The following is a 24,040-nucleotide window of genomic DNA, read 5'->3' as shown; positions in this document are numbered from 1 at the left end:
GCTCCAGGGTTTTTTGTATAATTAGCATGCTTTTGTAATTACCGTGATTTATGTTCTGCATTGTTGGTTATTTATAAAAGGAAGCGTCTGCTAAAGGCATCAATGCAGTGCAAATGTAGAAGTGTTTACCCTGTAGCGGCCGCCATGACACATCCACCCTGCTCCGCAGTGGCCTCCACACAACAGCCCTCATGGTCATGGCTCATGCCAATGTTATGGCCGATCTCATGTGCCATGGTGGCAGCCGCCCCAATGGGCAATTCAGAATGGTCCTGAAAGAAAAGATCATTTAATCTACCAGCCATAACAAACATCACAATAAATAAAACAGAACCTCAAGCACTGCTTTAAGACTCTGTCTAAAATGATGAATTCAATATACAGGATTATAGTATTTGCTGCTCTCTCACTGCCATGCAATAAATTAATTGTATTTTATGCTTTAGATTGGACATAAAGGCTATTTGTAGCCCACAGGCTTCTGTCGTTGCTATGCCACATTGCCACAGCAGGTAAATGGCAATAGAAGCCCAGAGGACACCTCTGATCTCCAAAGGCATCTTTGTTATGTTACAATGATGCCATAAATTGTAAAGGATGTTGTTTTTTTGACCCGAAGGTGGTAATTCAAGTACCTTGGCTGGGGCAAACAGAACAGCCTTTCTTTTATCTTCATACCGTGACACAAACATAAAGGCGCACATGCTCACACTTATTTCCAGAGAAAGGAGCGCAAACGAATATCTCTGCAAAGGGCACGCAGTGTTGATTTTTACAGAAGCCACTGATAATATCTCCACCATAACAACAATGTTGAAATATGACATGCAATTGTATTACAAATGATTTCTCTTTATGGATTTTCTATCTCTTACATTTCTCCCTAGGAACCACATTGTCCTTGTCAAAAACTGGTTCTAAAACATTTGAGGAATGTGTTGGAGCCCATTTATGATAAGGAAAGCTTTCTCAAACCACAGTCCAGGACAAGACTGCACACGTCCAATAGTGAGCCTATACTGACTCACTGTAAAAATGTTTGTAATCTTTACAGAAAAAAGCTATTATTTTACCATATACGGTGAAAATACTGAAATCAAATTTTTCCTACTTACAAAAATCACTTTATGAGCACACAATATTGCTACTATCAACCCTAACATGAGAGGATTTATATATTAAAAAACTCAGAATATATCTCATCACATATTGATGCTTTGTCAGGACCCTTTGGTGTCATTTTTTTAATGCACAGGGTACCCCTTTAGCATCATCTTTCGACATGCAGGATCTTTCACTGCTTTAACTAAGAAACTCTTGGCGTCATAATGCTGACGCAAAAGGCACTGGGAATTTTATCGTCATTATTAAATTATATATTGGGTAATAATATTGCCATTATTGCATATATGTTGGGGTGTGATTTTTCAGTGTAAACAGTCACAAGATTTATTTACATTTCATTATTTACACATTTACGAGCACGTAACCCAACCCCTGCCCCTAAACCTACCATTTGTCAATAAAACACAATATGCAACTGGCAGATACAGCTATAGTCATAATTTATTCGAAAAAAGTATTAATATTCCAAGTCTTCCAAGGCAAAATGGATTAATTTGTGAGAGGAATAGACGCGATCCGTCTCCGTCCGCTGTAAAGCTCAGTCTGTGTGTAAATAAACATTACACATTACGTCAGCCTTGGTTGTGAAATGCCATTGGCTCTTGTGTGTCTCGTGAGCGATTGCGTCATGCTAATGTTTGGGAGTATCTTTTTGAATGAGATGTGAGCGTGTTAACAGAGCAGGATCATTTTCAGCGATTAAAACCTTATGTTGTACTCTCTTCTTTGCAAAAAAATATTGTATGGCTTTAACACGACTCGTTTGTAATGCTCTTATACTGCTTGTTTTTGGTCAGTTTCTGCAATAAATACCTGTGACTGCACATATATTGTTCAGAAGTGGGTAAGTTTAGAGTAAGGGTGAGTTTATGTGCTCCAATGAAACTATAAATGTATATTAAATTATTTAGATTTTTTACAAATTCATGCAAACCATTAAATTAAGGCAAACAACTGAAATCAATGGAGGAACCTGCATGTTCAAAAGTGACGCTAAAAGGGTATCTTGAGCGTCAAAAAGCCAAAGGGTCCTGACCAAGCGTCAATATGTGACGAGTTGGGAGTGAGAACGTGTTACAACAACATAGCACATATCAAACAAATTCACTCTCCAAATTTGATTGTGACTTCTGAAAAGCCCACAGGGATAGTTCACCCAAAAATGAAAATTACCCTCAAGCCATCCCACTGTAGGTGTATATGACTTTCTTCTTTCAGATGGATACAATCTGAGTTATATTAAACAATGTCCTGGCTTTCCCAAGCTTTATAATGGCAGTGAATGGGGTTTAAGATTTTGAAGTCCAATAAAAGTGCATCCATCCATGATCCAAGTGTTCATCCAAGTGTTCCACACAGCTCCAGGCGGGTTAATATAGGCCTTCTGAAGTGAATCGATGCGTGTTTGTAAGACTATCCACATTTAAAATGTTATAAACCGTAATCTCTAGCTTCGACTTACTGTCGTACATGCATTCACGAGAGAGTGGCGTTCCAACGGATGACGTAGGATGTAGGTGTAGCATAAGCTTCGGTGTCTAGTATGACAAGAAACAAGTTTTGTTTACAGCAAAGAAAACCCAGTCTCCTCTTATAAAGAGAATTTATAAAGTTTTAAATATGGATATTTTACTAACAAAAACGCATTGATTCACTTTAGTAGGCCTTTATTAAGCCCCCGGAGCCGTGTGGAGCACTTTTATGATGGATGGATGCACATTTATTGGACTTCAAAATCTTAAACCTCATTTACTGCTATTACAAGGCTTAGAAGGCAGGACATTTTTTAATATTACTCCGATTGTATTTGTCTGAAAGAAGAAAGTCATATACACCTGGGATGGCTTGAGGGTGAATAAATCAATGGGTAATTTTCATTTTTGGGTGAACCATCCCTCTAAATAAACTACATTATAGAATACGATTGTAGAAACTATGATGTGGTGTAAAAGTACAACACTGAACTGAATACTCAACTAGACTTGATCTGCGTCTGGTGGGTCAGCCATCAAAGAGGAATGTTTTCCATGTACCACACTCATCTCAGTAGGACTAAGTAGGATATATTGATGTGATGTAGAATGAACCCCATGTGTAATATTCAGAAGAAATGCTTTACCACACATTAGTATTCTGCAAAGTGCTCCTCTTCCACCACACAAAGTAATAGAACCAATAAGAGGCTAATCAGGTGTGTGGGAGCTATTGATCAATTTATCAAATCCCCACATGAGCTGTACACAAACACACACTCTATATACACAGTGTTTACAGCCTGCTCCAGATGCAAGCCTGTGTGCTTTCTTACCACGTTGATGCCGCCCGAATTCTCGTGACTGCACATGCCCTCCAGCGGAGCCATCCCAATGGTGGTGCCCTTGAAAATCACACCACTGCGGAGAAAACAATACATATTTTCAGCTATGAAATCAGTTAAATGTATGAGCCATTCTTTATGCCATGTAGTGGATAGTGGATAGTGAAATTTCTGCCATAATTTAATCATCTTAGACATGTTTATGTCATTTTCTCTTCTACTGCAAAACACAAAATAAGATATGTTAGTAACCAAACTGTTTTGCTGACCACTGACTTCAATTTCTCTTTATATACATGTTTTTTCATACAGGTTTGGAACAACCAGAACAGGGATTCTCAACGAGATCCATGTTTATGCAGACTTTAGCTCCAACCTTGATCAAACTCATCTGTCTGTAACTTTCTAGTGACCCTAAAGACCTTGGTTAACTTGTTCAGGTGAGTTTGATTAGGGTTGAAGCAAGAAAATGGATCTCGCGGGCCAGAGCTGAAAATCCCTGAGCTAAAAGTTGAGTAAATGATGAAACAATTTCAGATTTCAGGTGAAATATTAGGGATAGGCTTAGTCCACCCAAAAATGAAAATTCTGTCAAAAAATACCCCCCCTTATGTTATTCTTAACCCGCAAGCCCTTTGTTCATCTTCGGAACACAAATCAAGATATTTTTGATGAAATCCGAGAACTAAGTAAGACTGGGAAAAAAAAAAAATCGCAAGTCATTGTCGGTTGAAATCTTCAGACACATTTCCGAAGACTGTCTTATGTACAGCTTGCGTCTTCTTCTGCATGTAAACAAGGTGCGGCACATCTGGGCTCCTGCATCACATGCATGTGTTGTGATACTCTCATGAACGTGCGGCGGAGACTGATACGGAAGAGAATAAATTGTTGAACAAAGTCATTACTTTTTTTTTCTTTGCGCACAAAAAGTATTCTTGTAGCTTCATGAAATTCAGGTTGAACCACAGATCTCACATAGACTATTTTATCGATATTTTTACTACCTTTCTGGGCCTCGAACGTGGTAGTTGCGCTGCTGTCTATGGAGGGTCAGAAAGCTCTCAGAATTCATCAAAAATATCTTGATTCGTATTCCGAAGATGAACAAAAGTCTTACAGGTTTGGGACGACATGAGGGTGGCTTCAAAACAATCCTACGTGATTTGAAAACTGAAACTTCTGAACGTTGTCGTCACATATACAGCTTCATATGTATGATTTTTCTAATTCAGTAGGTTTGCTCGCTAACTCACACGATATGGCGTTGCACTTGAGTGATGAAAAGTTCTGGTACTAACCCCGTGAAACTACAGTTCGACAAAACAGCTCAAATCTGTATAAGGAAGTTAAAATGGCATGGCTGCCTCAACAGATGCATTTTAATATCACTTTTGCATTTGTTGCAAAACTGTTGGTTAGGTTTAGGGTTGGGTTTGGTGTAAGGGATATTTCCAACACGATAAAGCATTATCTTTTAGCGACACTACCTGGATATTTGAATTCTGAGCAGCTGTAATAAATGCCTCAAGCAGCATAATAAAAATGCTGCAATATGTGCTTGTACCAATGTAATAGAAACGTGCCACAGTCACGTATTGAACGTGTGTTTTAGCGTCACTCCCTGGACATTTCACTTTCAAACTGCCACGAAACACGCAGTAAGGTACGTAATTAGAGTGTTGCAGAAATGTATGTAGAGGCACGTATTTCCAATGAGCCTGGGTTGTCAATATGTACATATTGGTGGTGTGACTAACGTGAGTAGCTGGGCATTGTCATGTTTCTTGCGGGATTTGAGTTTCTGTCTCCACTGAAGGAAGGACCAAAGAGTTGAATTTGGCTCCTCATTGATAATGCACTGATCGTGTTCAGTCCAAACCTCTAGACCAATCAGAGGTACACGGATGTTCAAGTCTCTGTAGAACTGATCAGACCAAAACAAACAATTAAGGACATGGCAAAGTGATTATTTTGTTAAATATAATTACAATACAGACATCTAGGAATTTTGCACTCACAGAATAAATATGCAGTCTAAACAGTCAACAAAACCTTTGAACCAAAGAAATGCACCCAGGCTTGACATACCTTATCTACATAATTAGCAATTTCCATTATCCTCATTTTAGTTTTGTCAAGGTCCTTGTTTTGCTTTCTGTACTGTAGAGACACAAAGAAATGCCAAGAGGCAAACTGATCAAGACGAACATACAAATGCAAAGAAACGCCAAGAGGCAAACCGATCAAGACGAACATACAAATGCATAGACTCTGCTTGAGAAATTGCAAAACCCCCGTTACTGAGAAATTTGATTAACTAAATCCACCCATAATGAAATCTTGCATAACCTCCTGCCTCTTTTGGCTTTTGGTGGATATTATACAGATTTGATGTAAATGTATGAAAGAACTCAATCAGAAAACTCAACAGAATGTAACACTGAGAGATTGTCTGCATGCCCCTCACGAAATGCATCCCTCATACCCGAGGACTAAAAATTAAACTATTAAATTCACTGATAACTTCTCGATAACTCCTCATACATGTAAGACATCAGCAATGGGAGTGATAGAAAAGAGAGGGAGATTGCAAAAAGCCACTTCCGAAGCTCTATATTTAGGTAGGAATTGCTCAGTGGCCACATTTGAATGAAAAAGTAACACTAGGCTCAAAGTACCGGTTCTAAAGTACAGTTTATATAACTCTGCCTGTATTTGAAGCTTTAAAGCCTTAATTCCTATGGTGAACTTTACTGTGTGGAAGTGTCTAATTAGTGGAAGTGAGCGTAACACAGACATCATCAGCTTACCAGTGTGTTGTCAGCTACTATATACAGTTCCATGTACTTTGTAGTACCCCAGGCATTTCGTCTAACCTAGGGGTGGGAATAAATACAGATAAACAAATGGCAGGCAAAATAAAACGTTAATTGCTGGAGGGCAGGATTTATGGATTTGTTTCTCTAGGTGCTTGCTTTTACATAGATGCAATAAATGTCTGCAAAACTTCACAAATAACAAAGTGACAGTTGTATTAAATCAAACATGAAAATGCTAACTGCTAACTTGTGCACAGAAAGAACTGCAAAAGTTTAAAAAAACTGTATGCAACAATATTGTAGAAATGTTTTATTTTTCACTGCTTGCTATCACTGCTGTTCTTCGTGTTCTGATTTATTTGCATTTTAATTGATGCGTCTAATTCACTTGACAGACTGCTCTGGCACAAAAGTGTTCAGTCGCCGCAAAGTGTCAGCTAGCACTTTACAGTAACCAAGCAGTAAATAAAATGTGAGTGAAACAGTAAAATAACCGGAAGAACAGAATGTGCATATAAGTCATCTTCCTTGGCAACCAGAGGAAAATAAAAGTGCTAGTTGATAAATGTTCATAAGCAATAAAAACCAGAGCTCTGCATTCCAAAATGAGCCTCGTCAGGAACTCGTTTGTATGCCTATTAGCTATAGGCATAGAAATCATTGGAAATTTAATTATTCTGTTGGAAAGAGACTCTTTTTTTTTCTATGTACGAAATGCCATTTTTCAAAGTTGAGTCATTTGAGAAGTCAAATTCCAAAATAGTGCTGATATGATTCTGTACACAGATGGGATCTGTGATATTTGAAGACTAAAACAGGGACATTCTGTACTACAGCATATATGAATCTCAAGATTCAGGAATGTTGTAATCCAATTGTACCAGGAATACATCATAACTGAAGAGGGAGCACATTAGTCCACACTGTTTATTAATTTATGGACCCTCATACTCATTTGTAAACAGCAGGCCAGTTAGAAGTCTCTACTGCTAGGCTTTAATGAGAAAGCAAGTGCAAGCAGAACAATAGCAGTAGGAGGGCTCCCAACTCCTGCTAATGATCCTCAAGAGTTTTATAATAAGCCCACATTATGCACTTCATCAGTCTGAACACTTAACCTGGGCTTAAGATGGCTTTATTTCTGTACTGTAATGAGCCAAAACACATTTTTCTTTCTGCAGCGCATTACGGGTACAAATGAAATTACTGACGCAAAATGCAACACAACAGCTTTGCGTCAGACTGAAATGCTCTCTTCCGTGAGTGGACTATCTAGTCATTATAGATTGGAGGGAACAGAACATCTTTGCTATTGTGAGAGTGAAATTTTTTCTCTGACGTCACACACAATCCACTCATGAGATCAGAAATAGAGACTTTACATGCTGAATAATGATGGTAATGACTCACTGTTATTTCCCTAATGAGTATTATGCTTACAAACTAGCGAGAGCTACTTTATAAAATGAGACTTTTTGTTACCTGTGGAAAGGATAGATTAAATACTCTTTTTCTTCTTCAGTGAAATATACTGTAAAGATCAACATACTGTATATTACCAGGTCTCTTCATTTTATCAGATATGATATGGAAGACACCATAGATCAAAATGATGTCATTTCTGACTGACCCTTTGATGCAAAGGTTTAAGGTGACTACTGAACAGGCTGATGTGTCCAGTCTGATGGCTGTGTCCACAGGTGCCGGTTTTGATTGGCAGGTCTTCAGTGCGATAGAAGGTGTGGTGGAGAACCTCCTGGCCTCCGACTGGCTCCAGGTAGTATGTATCATTTGAATTCAAGATAATCAAACCTCTGCAAAAAGAAAGAGGAGTTACGTCAGTTCAAATACTCTCTTGTCAAAATCCCTTAATTGTCAATCATTTACTCACCCTTATGTGGTTTCAAACCAGTTATTTCTTAATAAATAAAGATATTCTGGACAAATATTCTGGAAGATATTCTTTCAAAAAAAAAAAAATGCAAAAAGGCATACAGGTTTGGAACAACATAAGGGTTAGTAAATGATGGCAGAATTTTTTGTGAACTAATGAAGTTTTTTTGTAAAGGAGTCATCGGAAGCCCATATTCCACAAGTTGATATGACTCTTTAGGGTTTTAAAGAAAAGTCTATAATATACTTTGGTTAAAAATTCTCAATGGTTGTGTAAAACAACACCCTTTTTACCTTGTCAAAATGAGCTCTGCAAAAATCATCTCATTCTAAGGGATTGTTCCTTTAAATGCAAATGAGCTCTGCTCACCCCGCCCCTCTCTTCTCTCTGTGGAGTGACAAGCTGCTCTAAGAGATTGTTTACTGTAGCCGCATTTAGCGCGTTTAGCCGCGAAACTTGCCAACTGGCAAGTTATTAGGAAGGGTGATTGCAGAGATAAAAAAAACCTTATACTCACTTCTGCTGTAGGTGAAGCTGGATCACAAATGATTTTGCTCGAATATAGACGCATTTATGTAGATCAGGAGGCGCATTCCTTTCACAAACAAACGTAATCTACTGCATCTTCAGCGGCTCAGATGTCGGTAGTAAATGACGACCACTATGTTCACTATTACATCCAGCAACAGAACACCTTAATCGCTCAATCGGAGATATTCTTGTCTAACTTACATCCCTGCTCCGGCATCGAAACAATGGAGGTCGGACTGTTACAGCTCATCTGAGGTAAGACGCTCATGTCAATCAACTATCATGGGAGCGGCTCAATTTGAAAAAGGGGATATTATTTTTACAGATTAATTAAAAACCACTGCATGGATTTGTATCATTATAGGGTAGATTTGTACATACACTGCCAACACACATTAATGTTCAAACAACATGTAAAAATGAAGTTTGCATCCGATGACCGCTTTAAGGTTTTGCCCTTACTAGTACTATTTAAGAATGCCATTAAAAGAGATGTGCATGTCTATGAGTCATTTTCATTTGATCTTTCTTTTACAAACATATATAGCCACATGGAGTGGAATTTTTAATGCCTCTTGATCCTGCTTTTAGCCTCAGTATAGTTAACGGCATAAAATAGTTACGCATTAACTAATCAGAGATCAGAGGGGCCGCTGAAACGCTGCTGGATTTGAGGTCTCCCAGAGCACCTCTACAGAACCACTCTAAATTTGACCTCAGTAAAAAGTTTTCAAACAGTATGTTTGAAAAATATGTTAAAAATAAAGTCGATGAAACTGCAGGGTGACCCATTTGCCATTTCAGATTTCAGACTGGTGTTCTCGAGTCGCCCCCTTTGTGCCTACAATGTGTCCTCAATATGCATTTTTGTTGAATCTGCAATAGTGTGGGTTTCACAGTGAAGCACTTTTCAACAGTCTATTGCAGTATGGCAAGTTGAATTTGGGTTAAGGTCCTTAGAGTTTGATTTACATCCATACACTATCGTTTGAAGGTTTGGGGTCAATAAGGTTTTATTTATTTGTTTGTTTGTTTGTTTGTTTTATGACAGTAAAGACTTTTATAATGTTACAGATGTTTCTATTCGAATAAATTCTGTTCTTTTGAACTTTTTATTTATCAGATAATCCTGAAAAAAGCATATCTTGGCTTCTACAAAAACATTGATACAATAAGAAATGTTTCTTGAGCACCAAATCAGCATATTAGAATGATTAGATTCATGTGACACTGAAGACTGGAGTAATGGCTGCTGAAAACTTTGCCATTACAAGAATACATTTCAAATATAATAAAATAGAAAACATTTATTGTGAAGCGCAACGATGTGATCAAAGCAATGCAGTCTTAGTGAGCGTAAGAGACGTTCAAAAACATTGAGTGGCAGTGTATTTATCAATTTAAAAACACAAGCTTTCATCTACAGCAAGGCAGAAGTACATATGCTAATATAAACAAAATGTTTCAACCAAACTTTTTACTAAATGTAGAGATAAAATAAACTACCATTCCACAGTAATTCCAGTGTTGAATTTGTTTTAATTTGTTTCATTATAAATATGTTTTATTCTTGTTTACAAAAGAGATTTATGGTTATTGGAAATGTGTTTTGTCTTCAATTTTTTTCACAACTGGTCCAAATCCATTTAGTCACAAAACCATTTGTTTACGCCCCAGGGCGTCCAACTATTATCTTCAAAATGAGGATTGTCATTTTCCCCAAGTTGACAACAGGCATGCAGAAATGACTCAGGGTATGGCTTTATAATGGTTCCTGACACTAAAACTGTAGGCAAAATTGGCCATGATTTGATTTGTCTTGGCATGAACGTAATGATATTCATGAAATAATAAATAATAAAATAAACATTTCATAATAAATATATAACAATCAACTACATTACTGTCAAACTGGCTATGGCACACGTCAGCGTGTGACCTCCAATGATCTGAGGGTAAAGAAACGCAACAGTCGCCTTGAGAAAAACCATATGAAAACATACAGTGCTAATTACATTTGCTCTTGCAAAATCTTGCAACAGCTGTTCAATGACTTGATCTGTCTTCATAAGAAATTCAAGACCTTTGGCAATATCTAGAGACAGACTCTCCAGGGCTTTGTTCTTAAAAACGCTGTTATTTTCATATAGTAACTGGCTCGTGGACTCAATATATATATATATTACAACAGACTCTGTATGTCAAAAGAGTGACTGCTTCCAGAGAGTCTGTGTGAAGGGAATGCTGATTCATCCCACAACTATCTTGACTGCTGCTCTCTGATTACACAGTTTTCCAGAGTAAATGGCAGTTTCATCTAGCCACATTTAACCAATTTTGTAGGCAACACATCTTTGGTGTTAGAAATGATTTAGACTGTTGTTATTTCTTTATTTTTTTGCCCTGATACTACTTCATAATAACTTTCATTATCAAGTCACTAAAAATATTATCTGATGATCAGTAGTTCATGTACAATTAAAAATGAATATACACTACTGTTCAGTTGTTTGAACTCTGTAAGATTTTTTAATGATTTCAAAAAAGTTTTTTTTGCTCACCAATGCTGCATTTCATCAAAAATACAGTGAAAACAGTAATATTGTAACAATTTATTGTATTTTTGTACTCCTGAGATAGCAAAGCTCAGTTTTCAACAGCCTCCAGTCTTCACTCTATATTTTTTCAAAAGGTGAAAAGATATGTGCTGCTTCATATTTTTGTTTCATGATTTTTTGATTAATGGAATGTGCAAAAACGAATGGTTACATAATGTAGTAATGACTATTCATGACATAACCATAATAAAGAATATCAACATGCTCTCACTCACAACTCATCACATATTTTCGATGTGCTTGTTGTTTGCCTTATGCATCAGATCAAGACATATTTGATGGTTTGCATGCATTTGTAAAAACAGAAATCATTTTGTATAAATTTAAATTTAATAAATATTTTGGAGCACCTAACTCCACCCCTACCATGTAACAAACAAATAAAAGTACAGTCACAAGTATATATTACAAAAACTGACCGTAAAAAAGCAGTATAAAAGTATTACAAACAAGTCATGTTGCATTCTAAGTTTTATGAAGCCATTTGATATCTTTATGAGAAGAACAGAGTAGATTTTAAGTGCCAGGACATCTCCGATGGCCCACCAGACCCCTGGTTACAATGGCAACCAGGACACCTCTGCCAGACTTTACGACCTTTTATGACCTAAAAGTACGTAGAGAGAATCTCTCCCTACTTAATTCTGTCTAAAACAGACACATACTGCTATAGGAAATGACTTCTTTAATAATTCTTAGACAAACCTTTCTGTGAACGAACACACATATCCTCAGGTCATTGCGTATATTATTACTTTTCTTGTATATTGTCTTTTGTATTGTATACTGTTTTATGCATGCGTTAAGATAGATCACTAGTTAGTATAACCCCACATATACCATGTTTGGTCTGTTTGAATTTGTATTTTGATGATCTAAAAGATGGTGTATATTATATGTTGATACCTATGCAACATATTAGTGTTTTAAGAATCTTTAGTAGTTTTTGCACCAACAACAAAGAGTCTCAGAGCATGGTAAACTTTCCCTCCAAAAGTTGAAGACACCACTGGCTCTGTGACCTCCCAGAAGTGTGTCCTCAATAGGAGATAAAGGCCTCACACCAGTAACCCGCAATACGCTTTTTTTTAATCTCTTCACTCGTCTCTCATAACTTTCCCGTTTGCTGGTTGCTAAGTCCCAGAGCCAGCGCAGCCACGTCTGGCAGGCCTCAGAAGCTAGTCTGCGGTCCTTTTAGATCCTAAGAAGATGAGGAGGATGAGCTAGAACTCTTTGGGACTCCTAGGTTTGCGCCAGGCAAGACTTTTGGATTTCAGGTGAGCATCTCTCTCTCAGCTCTTTGCTCTTCTTTACTTTCCACCTGGGAAGAAACTCCCAATCACCACTGAGTCAGAACAGCTTTGGAGTTCATCACTCTTGGAAGAACTCGGAAGAACGTGATCGCAAGTCCAAACCTTAAAACCGTCCAGACTTTCAGCCGAGACTGCATCTGGACACTCGTCACCGACCAAGGCAACTCTACCGTACATTTAACTAAACAAAACAGAGCTTTAGTATAAGCTGTAGACCCCGCTGTAAAACGGCACTGATGGTTTCACTCAGGTGGATAACTGACTCTTTTCATAGCCTCATTCCCTATTTCTCTAATGGCTTCGTTTATCCATTCTTACTTGCCCTTCCGCCATGTATGAGTGATTGTATGTTTGTTTGTTTAGATTAGTTACGTGTTAGAGCTTAGTTAATAAAACTTTTGGTGCACAGATTACATTAATTTTGATTCTGTCACAGCTTGTAAATTTAATATCTCTTTTATGATTCCGATTCAAGCTACATGCGCTAATGTTATAGTACTGTATAGGAAAGATATTTTCTGTGGCCAAGAAAATGTCATTTCTTAGAGTTGATATGAAATTATACAGAATGTTTGCTGGATGAACAGATTAGTTGACGGAAATTCAGTTCTGCTACAGTTACTACTGGCAGCTGATACAAATAATTGTAATTAATCATAATTAATTGTAATTATTTATATACATTTCCCTTTTGAAATAATTTGCTACAGTTGTTTCTGCCTGTTATCCTGTGTTTCATATTGACAAATGATTAGGTTTAGGGGTAGGAGTGCAATAATGGCAAAACTATTATGCAATATATATATAATTTAATCATGTCAATAAAATTCCTAATGTCTTTCGTGCCTTCATATTGTCACCAAAGGTTTCTCATTTAAAGCAATGAAGGACCCTGCATGTTAAAAAATGGCACTAAAGGGGTACCCTGTGCGTCAGAAAGTGGCACCAAAGGGTCCTGACCAAGTGTCAATGTGTGACGAGTTGGGAGTGAGAGTGTGTTGCGAAAATCTATTAAGCCTATTTATGTTAACCATGACCTTTAAAATTTTAATAGTCCTTTATTTAGTAATTAGTTATTATTTAGTAAAATATTTTGTTTCAAAGACACAAACGTTTGGTTTGTATCTTTAGGCATAAGGTTTAAATTCAACAGGATCAGACAGTCAGAACAGGGGCAGATGCAGTTTGAAGGCTGTTTGTGGATATTGTTTATATGCAGAGAGGAAGCTTTCAGTGCAGAATGAGGACTAAGCACAACAAACTATTAACATTCTGGTAGGGCCACAGCATTAGTCATCAGTGCCTATATTCACTAACCTGGCCAAAACATTTAGCCTCTTCACAAAATTAAGCACACAGAATTGTGCTGCATATGCTAAATTAAAGATGGCCGACTTTTTGCAAGCACGAATGAAGAGCATCATCTAGATTTTTTTCTCTCTATGGAACATTTTGTATACTTCCTTGCAAACCCATAAATGCAAATACTTGCTCACAAAGTCTTATTTACACAACTAAGTGGAAAAAGCAAAAACAGTCAACAATATAACACTCACAGGATGCTCGTACAATCAAGCAGTGTACATCCTTATCACACTACGCTGTGTGGCATTTTAGCCTTTCTAAGACATGTGACCGAATGAATTGAGCGCATTGTGTCTGAAGAGAATCCAATTATGCAAGACATGACATACCTCATTCCCAAACATGTGCTCAGAGCGACCCAAGAGTCAGCGTGACCTCTGACCCTCCCGTGATAGAAGCAATGATCCTGGAGATGGAAGGAGAGAAAGAGATTACTGGAGGCAAGGCAGAGAAAAACGAGATAAGAGAGAGCAGTTTGCTCAAGAGACAGGCTGCGGAGTTAATGTTGTTCATAAAGTGGGCAAAACCGAGTTAATGGAACATCTATCTAATTAGTAGTAAAGAGACTACATCTGTAAATCACAATTACATTTGTTACATTTTTGGCTTTCAGGTTTATTGGACTTAATTAGTCTGCCTCTTTTTGATTGCCGCACCGAAAAACTTCCCTCAGGAGTTTACCGCTAACATTTGGAAAATAATCGCTCCATTTAACTCTACTGAAACAGATCCAAACTACGTATAACTGATATTCTTTCAGCTATTCAAAAGGCCTGTATGAACGGTCAGACCGTGAAATTAGTTCATTTATTTGAACAGACAGGAAGCAAACGAGGGATGGTCACAAATCAACAGTCTCTGAAGACAACGCTTGACAATCCCTGCTTCAAAATATACCTACTTCCTTGCTATAAAGTAGGTGAAAAACAGTGTGTGAAATGAGAGGTATGTGCAAACTCACAGTATTTATCAAACAGTAGGTAAAAAGTACCTAGTACGGTAGATTACCTAGTACTTCCAAAGTGTGCATATATCCAGTGATGCCATGGGAGATGACTTGTGAATGATTTCATCCAGTTTTCATTCATATTACACACATTCCTATGTAGGACCTACTCAGACAGTATGTGATTTCAAATGTACCAAATCTAATCTTTCCAGGACCACACTTCAGTGTAATATTTTATTGTATATTATAGCATATTATTGGCTAACAGATGTTGTACATTCACTGTGATTTACACAGTAGGAGTTGCATGATTTTTGCAATTAATTATGCAGTTTTTACTATTTCTGTTTTTTTTTTTTTTAGCTGATTCTTAGATGATTTTAGATAATATTGTTGTAATTTCATCATTTTATTTTCTTTTTCTAAATGTGTTTAATTTTGTTTTATCTAAAACTACTATTGTCATCATGGACTGCCCACAATTATCCCACAATGCAGTCCTCTGATACGATATTATATATTTATTAATGTATTTCCACCAAAATTTACAAAATTATTTAAATAAATATTTTATTTATTTATTTTTTTGTAAAAGACCAATTTAGAAAAAGAAATGCATATATTTATGTAGTGTGAAGTCTGATCCCATAACTTCATCAATACTATAAATTTGTTCTATGGTGTGACATAGCAAAAATTAAGAAAGAAAAAAAACTCTTAATAATATATAAATATGAGAGAGATTTATTCTCAGTGTTAGACACTTATTTTCATATAGTGTTATTTATTTAATTTAAAATTATAATTAACAATTTTTTCTTCATGACTCGTTGGGCAATTTCAAGACAAACTTTGACAACAAGACAAACGTTGCTGTTCAAAACTGCTGAAAATCAAACCATTTTAATATGAGTGATATTTCTGCCTCTCCTATTGCAAACTGTTTTTAAGATATTTTGAGATAAAAAACAAATCTGTGGTTCTTTTATGTGTGTCACACCATAGGACATTTTGTCACACTAAAGGGCAGAAATGAGAGTTATTACAGTATTTCTATTTAATTGTAAACATGTCAAATGAGAAAGAAAGTTGAATTTAGATACAAACAAAATGTCACACCGTAGGACATTTTCTGTCACACCATAGGACGTTTCAGCCTTTTGTGTCAGTTAATGACCTTGCTATTCTAAGATAACCTGTCAAGACACATTTGCATAATTTTCCATGAATATGTAGTTTTAACATACAGTTTTTAATAAAAAATATAATTTAGGGCTGTCACACTAAAGGACAACAAAACTTAACTTTTGTAGTGGTTCCAAAAAAGTTAAATATTTGAACAATTCGGAGACAAAAATTGACCATGTGCACGTGTCATGGGCTTGACAAAGAGCTTCAGTAACATGACCACGAATGAGGTCCTTCAACTAATAAATGTTTTTTTCTGGAACTGGCCAATTTAAAATCAGGATATGGTGTCACACCATAGGACATGGTTTTCAGAGACAAAATGTATCATGTTCCTACACTTGCAGAAATATATGGATGAAAAAAATGATTGCCATTTTTCTAAAATAGACACTTATACAATTATGCCGGAGGTATTTATTAACCTTTTTATGCTTTTTTTGTTTAAAAAAAAATTATTGAACCATGCTTGAGACACTCACACTATAGAACAATTTTGACATTTGGCTCAAAAATAAAGAAAAAAATCGAATAACACTGCAGCTTTTATAAATATATAAAGCTATAAAGCTGCTTTAACACAATCTGTATTGCATAAAGAACTCTATATATATATATATGTATATGCTAAATACAGTGCCTTGTAAAAGTGTTCGAAAATATTCAATGTTGAAAAAAATGGTCATTTAAAGCAGTTTAACATAAGGCAGCAACATTACAATACGTGACAAAAATGAAGGGGTATGGGTTTTTTTGCAAGGCATTCTCTATACCTATACATATACAGTATATATTAGTTTTATTTTAATAATTTTAGATAAAACAAAATTAAATGTGTGTGGGTGTTATTATTGAAATCTGCAGCTATACTTCCTCTTCTTCCTGTCAGCGCTTCCCATTTGTCTCTGTTGTTGTCAGTAGATCAAAATTGCGCACCATTTATTCCACGTCCATTCCATGCCATCATTTCATGCCATCACAGGGAATATTTTCATTTCTAATAACTGGAACTAAGACATAAAACTGATTTGCTATAATGTGAAGCCGGCACACTGACAGTTTAATCTTCCCGCTGTACGACTCATGAATATTTGATTTTCTTTGATTTGATAGGACTAAGGTTTGCTTAATGACTTTTTTTATGAAGTTATAAATACAACACTAATTAAACCTCTGTGAGTGTGTGTGTGGCTGCTAAAGGGGAAAGATTCCAACCTGATCGTAATGTGCGGTTAACCGGCAGGCTCAGGGATCAGTCCCCTCTGTTATATTTTCCTTTTCAGATGCTGGTAGTCAAAAGAAAGACAGAAAGAGGGAAAAATCCTCTGTGATTTTCCCTAGATTGAATTACCCTGTCCATCACAACAGGGAGCAGAGAGGGGTGCTGTGATCTCTGCGGTAACTAAAGCGAACTGCTCATTCCCTTCAAAAGCTCTTTGTGTGTTAGCGCCCAATGGTGAGCTGTACGCCCATCCTGTGCTGCTCACTCAAGAGGGCAGCTGGAAGCTGTTAAAAGGGCTCAAAAATAATCAGGGGTGTGACTTCACTCCCATCAACCCTTGTCAAGTGATGGAAACGCAATTACAAAGCTCAGAGCTTGCGCAGGGACTGCAAGTGGATTTGGGATCCTTCATAACAGTCAGGAAAGGCAGTTTACGGCTGAAGAAATTCGCTTGTGGTTTTGTATCCTTTTCTGGCTGATCAATAAGTCGGATTTTGGGGATGCGTGGAGCAAAACAAGACTGTTTTGCAACGAACAGACAGCGTGAAAAATCGAGCAATTTTGTCTTATATTCCGAGTCACACTTTTTGATATCAAGTCGCTCTCGTCCTTGATTGAACCTGGCACTTCACACCTCAACCACATTCAACGGAAGCACATAAGTGACAAGTTTTCACAACTTTCTGCAAGAGTTAGCAATAAATTATCTGTGTAAAATCTGCCTTCTGCAGCTAAAATATATCATAATGGAACCTCCAGAGTCTTCTTTGCCTGTTAACTGGATGTTTTGCAGGAATGGAAAATAAGGAAAGAATTATTCATAACAAGAAATATTCCCTGCCAGCAACATTAGACTGTTTGCTGGCTACACTGTACAAGGCTGTTTATTTGTGATTTGAGGGTTCAAGTACATTAATAGACCTGCTCATGCTCATGAAAGACAGAGACAGTTTGACTTATGACATTTACTATAGCACAACAGCAATGGCTTACTAAACAAAAAAATTGCAGTTATATTAGAGTATTTTATGCAATAGAAATAACAGTTACAGTAAGTAGAATATACTAAAAGTATAAGAGTCCAAGGAGAATAATGTTTTACATTAGAAAAATAAAATGCATTACAGTAGTAAAACGTATGAGGGGAAATGTGTCGAATCACAGTCACTGATGTGTTGAATCAGTCATCATTGATTTATGGTATGTAAAATTTCTTTTTTTTTTATTTTGGGATAACAAAAACAAATCCCGCACACTACAGAAATATGCAAAACGTATCAAAAAAAATTTATTTCCAACGTTTTGGTCGCATGACCTTCATCAGGAATTTTTAGACTTCTTATTACTAACCACATTTTAAAAATACATCATAACCAATCGCTACAGAGGAACATAGATTAGTAACAACACTACATCATCAGGAAAAATAGATACACAACATATAACATATATAATATACATACCAACTCAAATGCATTACAGCTTCACATTAAATAAAGCTTCATTGTTCATACCCATAGATGATAACATTTGAAGAATAAAAATCCAAAATATGCATATTTCTGTAGTGTGTGGGATTTGTTTTTGTTGTTTAGTTTTGACCTTTTTTTTTGGTCTGTGATTCCTACACACCTACAGATTGCTGTCAGGTGTGCGGAGACTAATTGTTAATTTACCTTTTTATTTTGGGATAAAATATGTCTGAGATTTGTTTTGTGAGATACACCGCTCATTACACGCACATGTCTATTTACATGATATACTGTACTGATTAAAACTGCAAATAATTACGGTAACACCAATCCTCACTATTAACTAGTTGCTTATTAGCATGCATATTATTAACATATTGGCTGTTTATTAGTACTTATAAAGCACATATTCTGAATGACTATATTCTGTATCCCTAATCCTGCCCAATACCTGAACTTAACAACTACCTTACTAACTATTAACAAGCAGCAGTTTATTGGGACAAAATTGGTAGTTAATGGTTTGTTAATGGTGAGAATTAGACCGTAAAATAAAGTGTGACCATAAACACACCAATACTTGAAAAAAGTGCTAATTCTAAGATATTAAATTATTGCGGCAGAAGAACACACTGAATGGACATTACAATGTTATTTTTATATCAATATCATTGAGCCCATTACTGGCCCACAGTTGACAGCAATCTATTTTACAATCATGTTTGCCTGAGGTAATTTTTGTACTGCTTTTTAAATATAATTAATCACAATTAACACTATGTTTAATTGACACCGCTAATGTAACATTTCGATTTTTAACATTAAAATATAAATCAAACTTTACATGTCAAGTAAATAAAACACACTGAATCTGAAATACAACAACTGAGAAAAGCAGAGATAGAGAGGAACATGGACACACACACACACACACACACACACACACACACACAGAGGGCTCAGTCCTGCTTACAGTGTGATTGCTGGTTTGGGTGACAGGGAGGCCATTCTCATAGTGAGTTTCAGTGAAGTCGTGACCCAGGAGCTCCCTAAGAGAGACAAAATGAAAAAACAAGCTGTCAGTGTGATATCGCTGCACACATATACACATTTGGTGGAGGTTTATGCCATTTCAACAGCAATTTCTTTGTCTTTTCAAGCAATGCTTTGCACACTGAGACAGAGAAAAGATGTTTGCATACATATTATGCAGTTGAGCAAATGCACAATTATAATACACAGGATGAAAAATGGATTTTAATTTTGAATTTGATAAATAATTTATTTAACTGTGTTTCAAATAAGTTTTTACTGTAAGTGAGCATTAAAAAACAAAAAAGGTAATCTAAATAGAAAAATGCAAAATGTAATATTCAATACTGGATGATGCACTACTGTTCAAAAGTTTAAGTTCAGTGGGATTTTTTTTCTGAAAGAAATGAATACTTTTATTCAAGCAAGGACAAAATTAAATTAATCAAAAGTGACAGTGCTTTTATGTTGTTGGGTTTCTGTTTAAAATCAATGCTGTTCTTTCTAAAAGAAAAATGGTTTTAACAAAAAATCCTGAAACATGGTTTCAACAAAAACATGAAGCAGCACAACTGAAATTTAATTATGAAGCAGCTCAAGATTTGTTTTTGTTTTTGTTGAGCACCAAATCAGCAATATATACAGTATACACACCAATAAGTTTTGGTGTCTACAGTAGCCAATATGGTATTGATAAATCATAAACCTATATTACATACGTGTGTTCACATAAACATCATTTTAATCACAGACCCTCTGATGCTCCCATTCAGACAGCAAATGTCATTTTCCTGTAAAAGCCTCACATGCTTCAATGCACTGGCTCAATGAGAGAAAATAAAAACATGTGATCTCAGCCAGCCATCAATCCTGCTCTATCCCATCATTCCTTCAAGAAGTGAATCTTTCTTCATCACGCTGTCCTCTATCGGAAAATACCAGGTTGATAAGAGGCCAGGCTTTAGCTGGAGTGTTATTGTGTGGCTTTGCAAAGGGCTGATGGTCAGAGCTGCGATTTTGTCAGAGAGGGAGGCTATGATTAGAGCGAGGGGCGTGCAGGATGTGAGGACCGACTCTGCAATCTAGTCTATCCATCAAGGCATGCACACATAACAACACTCACACAAACACACATGCAGAGAGACACTACCACATTTATAACCATGAAGTCAAGTTGTTACATTTTGTGTGCCACTGGCTCTGTGATTATGGAGCATGACTGCAGTCCACAGCACATGCTGCATTTCCTCAATCGAACGATGAGATATGATACTTAAAGGTGAAGTGTGTAATTTCAGAGCCAGTAGAGTTACTGAAACAGAATGGCAGAAATAATGACCTTTTTAAAGCATACTTTCTATAACACGATCCCTTAACTAACTAAAAGATTATTTTATCTTACCTAAAAGAAATAGAATGAAATGTGTATATTTTTGGAATGAAAGACGGAGATCAAAATTAGAGAACAATTCCCTATTTTTTAAGGTCACTGCTGTTTAATTTGAAGTTATACTTACAGGAGTAGAAAGTCAGTTTTTAAAGCACATTTCATAAATTAATTGTATTCTAAAGAACGGTATAAAAACTTAAGAACTCTGACCAAAATTAGAGATCACTTACAGATACCTTGAAGTTATTGGTGTTAATATAGCATAATCTTAAGGGCTAATTTCCTTAACCTTTAAATGCATACCTCGGGTCATTAGTGACCCAGGACATTATTTACTATCCTCTCCCTCCTTCATTTTTTTAACACTTGTGCATCAGTAAAAAAAAAACTTTGGTCCATAGTGGACAAAGCCATAAATCTAAACAAGCTGTGTTCCAAGTTTGAGGTTGATATCTCCAAAAAAGTGTGAAATAGTAAAATTCCTATAAAAATACGAACCTGTGCCAAAATGTATGCAGCTGGCAATTACACGGGCGAAATGATCACAAAAAACAAGACTGAAAATGACAAAAATGTCCAAAAGGTTGCACAAGGGTTAAGCTTTCACAAAGCAATTCACCTTTAGTCCTCGAGGTGGCACTGTTTGATAGACAATAATGACGTGATGTTTCACTCCTAATTATTGCAGACATAAAACAAAAGAATATCATCAGCAAAATTTGAATTGGTTTGAATGGCTTAACTGCAGAGCAATTACTATATGCAGTAAAACATACATGTCACTGTCATTTGATGGTGGATGTGGTGAATAAGCTGCCAGCGATCAAAATAATGATTTTTAAGTCACTGAAAACGATAGTTTCGCGAATATGGTTGAGGTAGCAAATATGAGCCAGATGCTGAATGTACTGTGGAAGTGCACTCTGACGATGATGGCGATGCCAAAATCATCTGCTCAAATTGAACCCTTCTAAGTTTCAAAAGGTAACGAAATATGCATTATTTTATTCTTCTGTAATTGTTCTTAAAATATCAAGAGAGTTAATGCTATCGCAGCAGTTAGAGATCCATCCGTGCTGAATATATAGGTCCGGGTCGCCTGAATATGTAATAATGATTGGTGAAACAGTAATGCATTTAACATTGACAAACCCTATTTAACTGGGAGCATTCCTCCAATTTTTGCAAGATGGCGGGCTGCTCTAAGGTGACTTAAATCCTGCGACAGAAGGTTGTCCAGATGAAGGCATGACCCTTTCAGCCATTGCAAGAGAAGTTGGTCATTCCAAATCTGTGATTTCTCGAATACTGAAGATTTACAATGACACTAATTCATTCAAGTCCCCACAAAAGTCATCCACATAAGACAAGTGTACTAGGAGACAGAATAATGCAGAGACTCTTAATAGGGAATGGGTTCAGCCCTGCAGCTGGAATTGCTTGCCAGTTCAGTGCTGTGCAGGGTAAGATCTCGGTTTAGACTGGAAGCACACTCTGCACTGACCAAGCTGTCATCAGCAGAAAGAATCAAAAGGTTAAGCTCACCTTTACTGAGAAGCATGTTGTGCAGAAAGAGAAGAACTGGCCCAAATTTTTTTTTTTTTTTTTTGCAGCAGGTTCTCTTATACAGATATAAGGCAGGGTGAATGCAAATGCTTATCAGAACCTCCTTTAGCAACATGCAGTTCCTTCCCTGCAAGCATCTCCCAATCAGCTTGCAATTTTCATGCGAGACAATGCCCCGTCACACTGCAAAATGGGTAAAGCAAAACCTTGAAGCTAAGAACAGTGAAATAATGAAATGGCCAGGCCAAAGTCCTGATCTAAGCCTGACTGGAAAATCCTTGGTGACAAAGTTACTAAGAAACCCACTACAGTTACCGAACTATGGAAGAGATTAAAAACAAAAATTGGACAAAGATCACACCGAGTGTGAGAAACCAGTGATGTCCTGTGGCTGCAGATGTGCTGAAGTCATTCAAAACAAGGGACTCTATACTTCCTACTAATTTCTGACAGCTCTCACCCCCAAAAATTTTAGTTGTAATCTTCTTTCTTGCTACAGTGGTTACTGTTTTCTAATTTTGATCACTGTGTTTTACACAAACTAAAGTTTTTTTGTTGAAATGCCTCGGATATTTTGTCAAACATGTTAGTAGAACAGTGTTGTACCTACAGCTAATATTCCTTCAAATTCTGAGTGATGAAGATTAACAATAATTTTAGAAAAAATCAAGTATTTATAGATGGTTTGGTAATACATTAGCATAGGGACCAATTCTCACTGTTAACTAATTACTTATTAGCATGCCTATTATTAACATATTGTTTATTAGTATTTATAAAGCACATATTCTGCATGACCATATTCTGCATCCCTAATCCTACCCAATACTTAAGTTTAACAGCTAACTATTAATAAGCAACAAATTAGAAGTTTATTGAGGCAAAAATCGTAGTTAATGGTTTGTTAATATGAGAATTGGACCTTAAAATAAAGTGTGACTGATTGTTCTCTAATTTTAATCTCCACTGTAGATTGTAGTATGTGTTAGCCTGCTTATGTTGCTCCAGTGCATGATCTGTTTCGGTCCTGGAGACCCACTGTCCTGCAGAATTTAGCTCCAACCCTAATCAAACACACCTGTCTGTAGCTTTCTAGTGATCTTAAAGACTTGATCTTGAAGTGTCTGATTAGTGTTGGAGTTAAACTCTGCAGGACAGTGGCCCTCGAGGGCCAAAGCTGCCCAGCCATATGCCATACTAACAAGAAACTATGGTCGAGAGCTGTAATTCCAATCA

General features: G+C 36.5%; 1 protein-coding gene across 1 annotated transcript in view; it reads right to left on the bottom strand.

Annotated features, from left to right (window-relative positions):
- The window catches only part of adam19a (ADAM metallopeptidase domain 19a), a 108,801-nt gene that overhangs the window by 25,743 nt on the left and 59,018 nt on the right, over positions 1-24,040 (bottom strand). The window contains exons 5-12 of the mRNA XM_051114651.1: positions 19,790-19,865; positions 14,315-14,391; positions 7,895-8,078; positions 6,256-6,321; positions 5,534-5,605; positions 5,203-5,369; positions 3,434-3,518; positions 130-272 (exon numbers count right to left, since the gene is read on the bottom strand). Coding sequence (XP_050970608.1) covers positions 130-272; positions 3,434-3,518; positions 5,203-5,369; positions 5,534-5,605; positions 6,256-6,321; positions 7,895-8,078; positions 14,315-14,391; positions 19,790-19,865 — 870 coding nt within the window. The remainder of the gene's footprint in view (positions 1-129; positions 273-3,433; positions 3,519-5,202; positions 5,370-5,533; positions 5,606-6,255; positions 6,322-7,894; positions 8,079-14,314; positions 14,392-19,789; positions 19,866-24,040) is intronic.

The sequence above is a fragment of the Labeo rohita genome, chromosome 7 (genome assembly GCF_022985175.1).
Source record: "Labeo rohita strain BAU-BD-2019 chromosome 7, IGBB_LRoh.1.0, whole genome shotgun sequence".
NCBI lineage: Eukaryota > Metazoa > Chordata > Actinopteri > Cypriniformes > Cyprinidae > Labeo > Labeo rohita.
The sequence above is the reverse complement of the archived record's forward strand: the minus strand, read 5'-3'. Positions and strand labels throughout refer to the sequence as shown.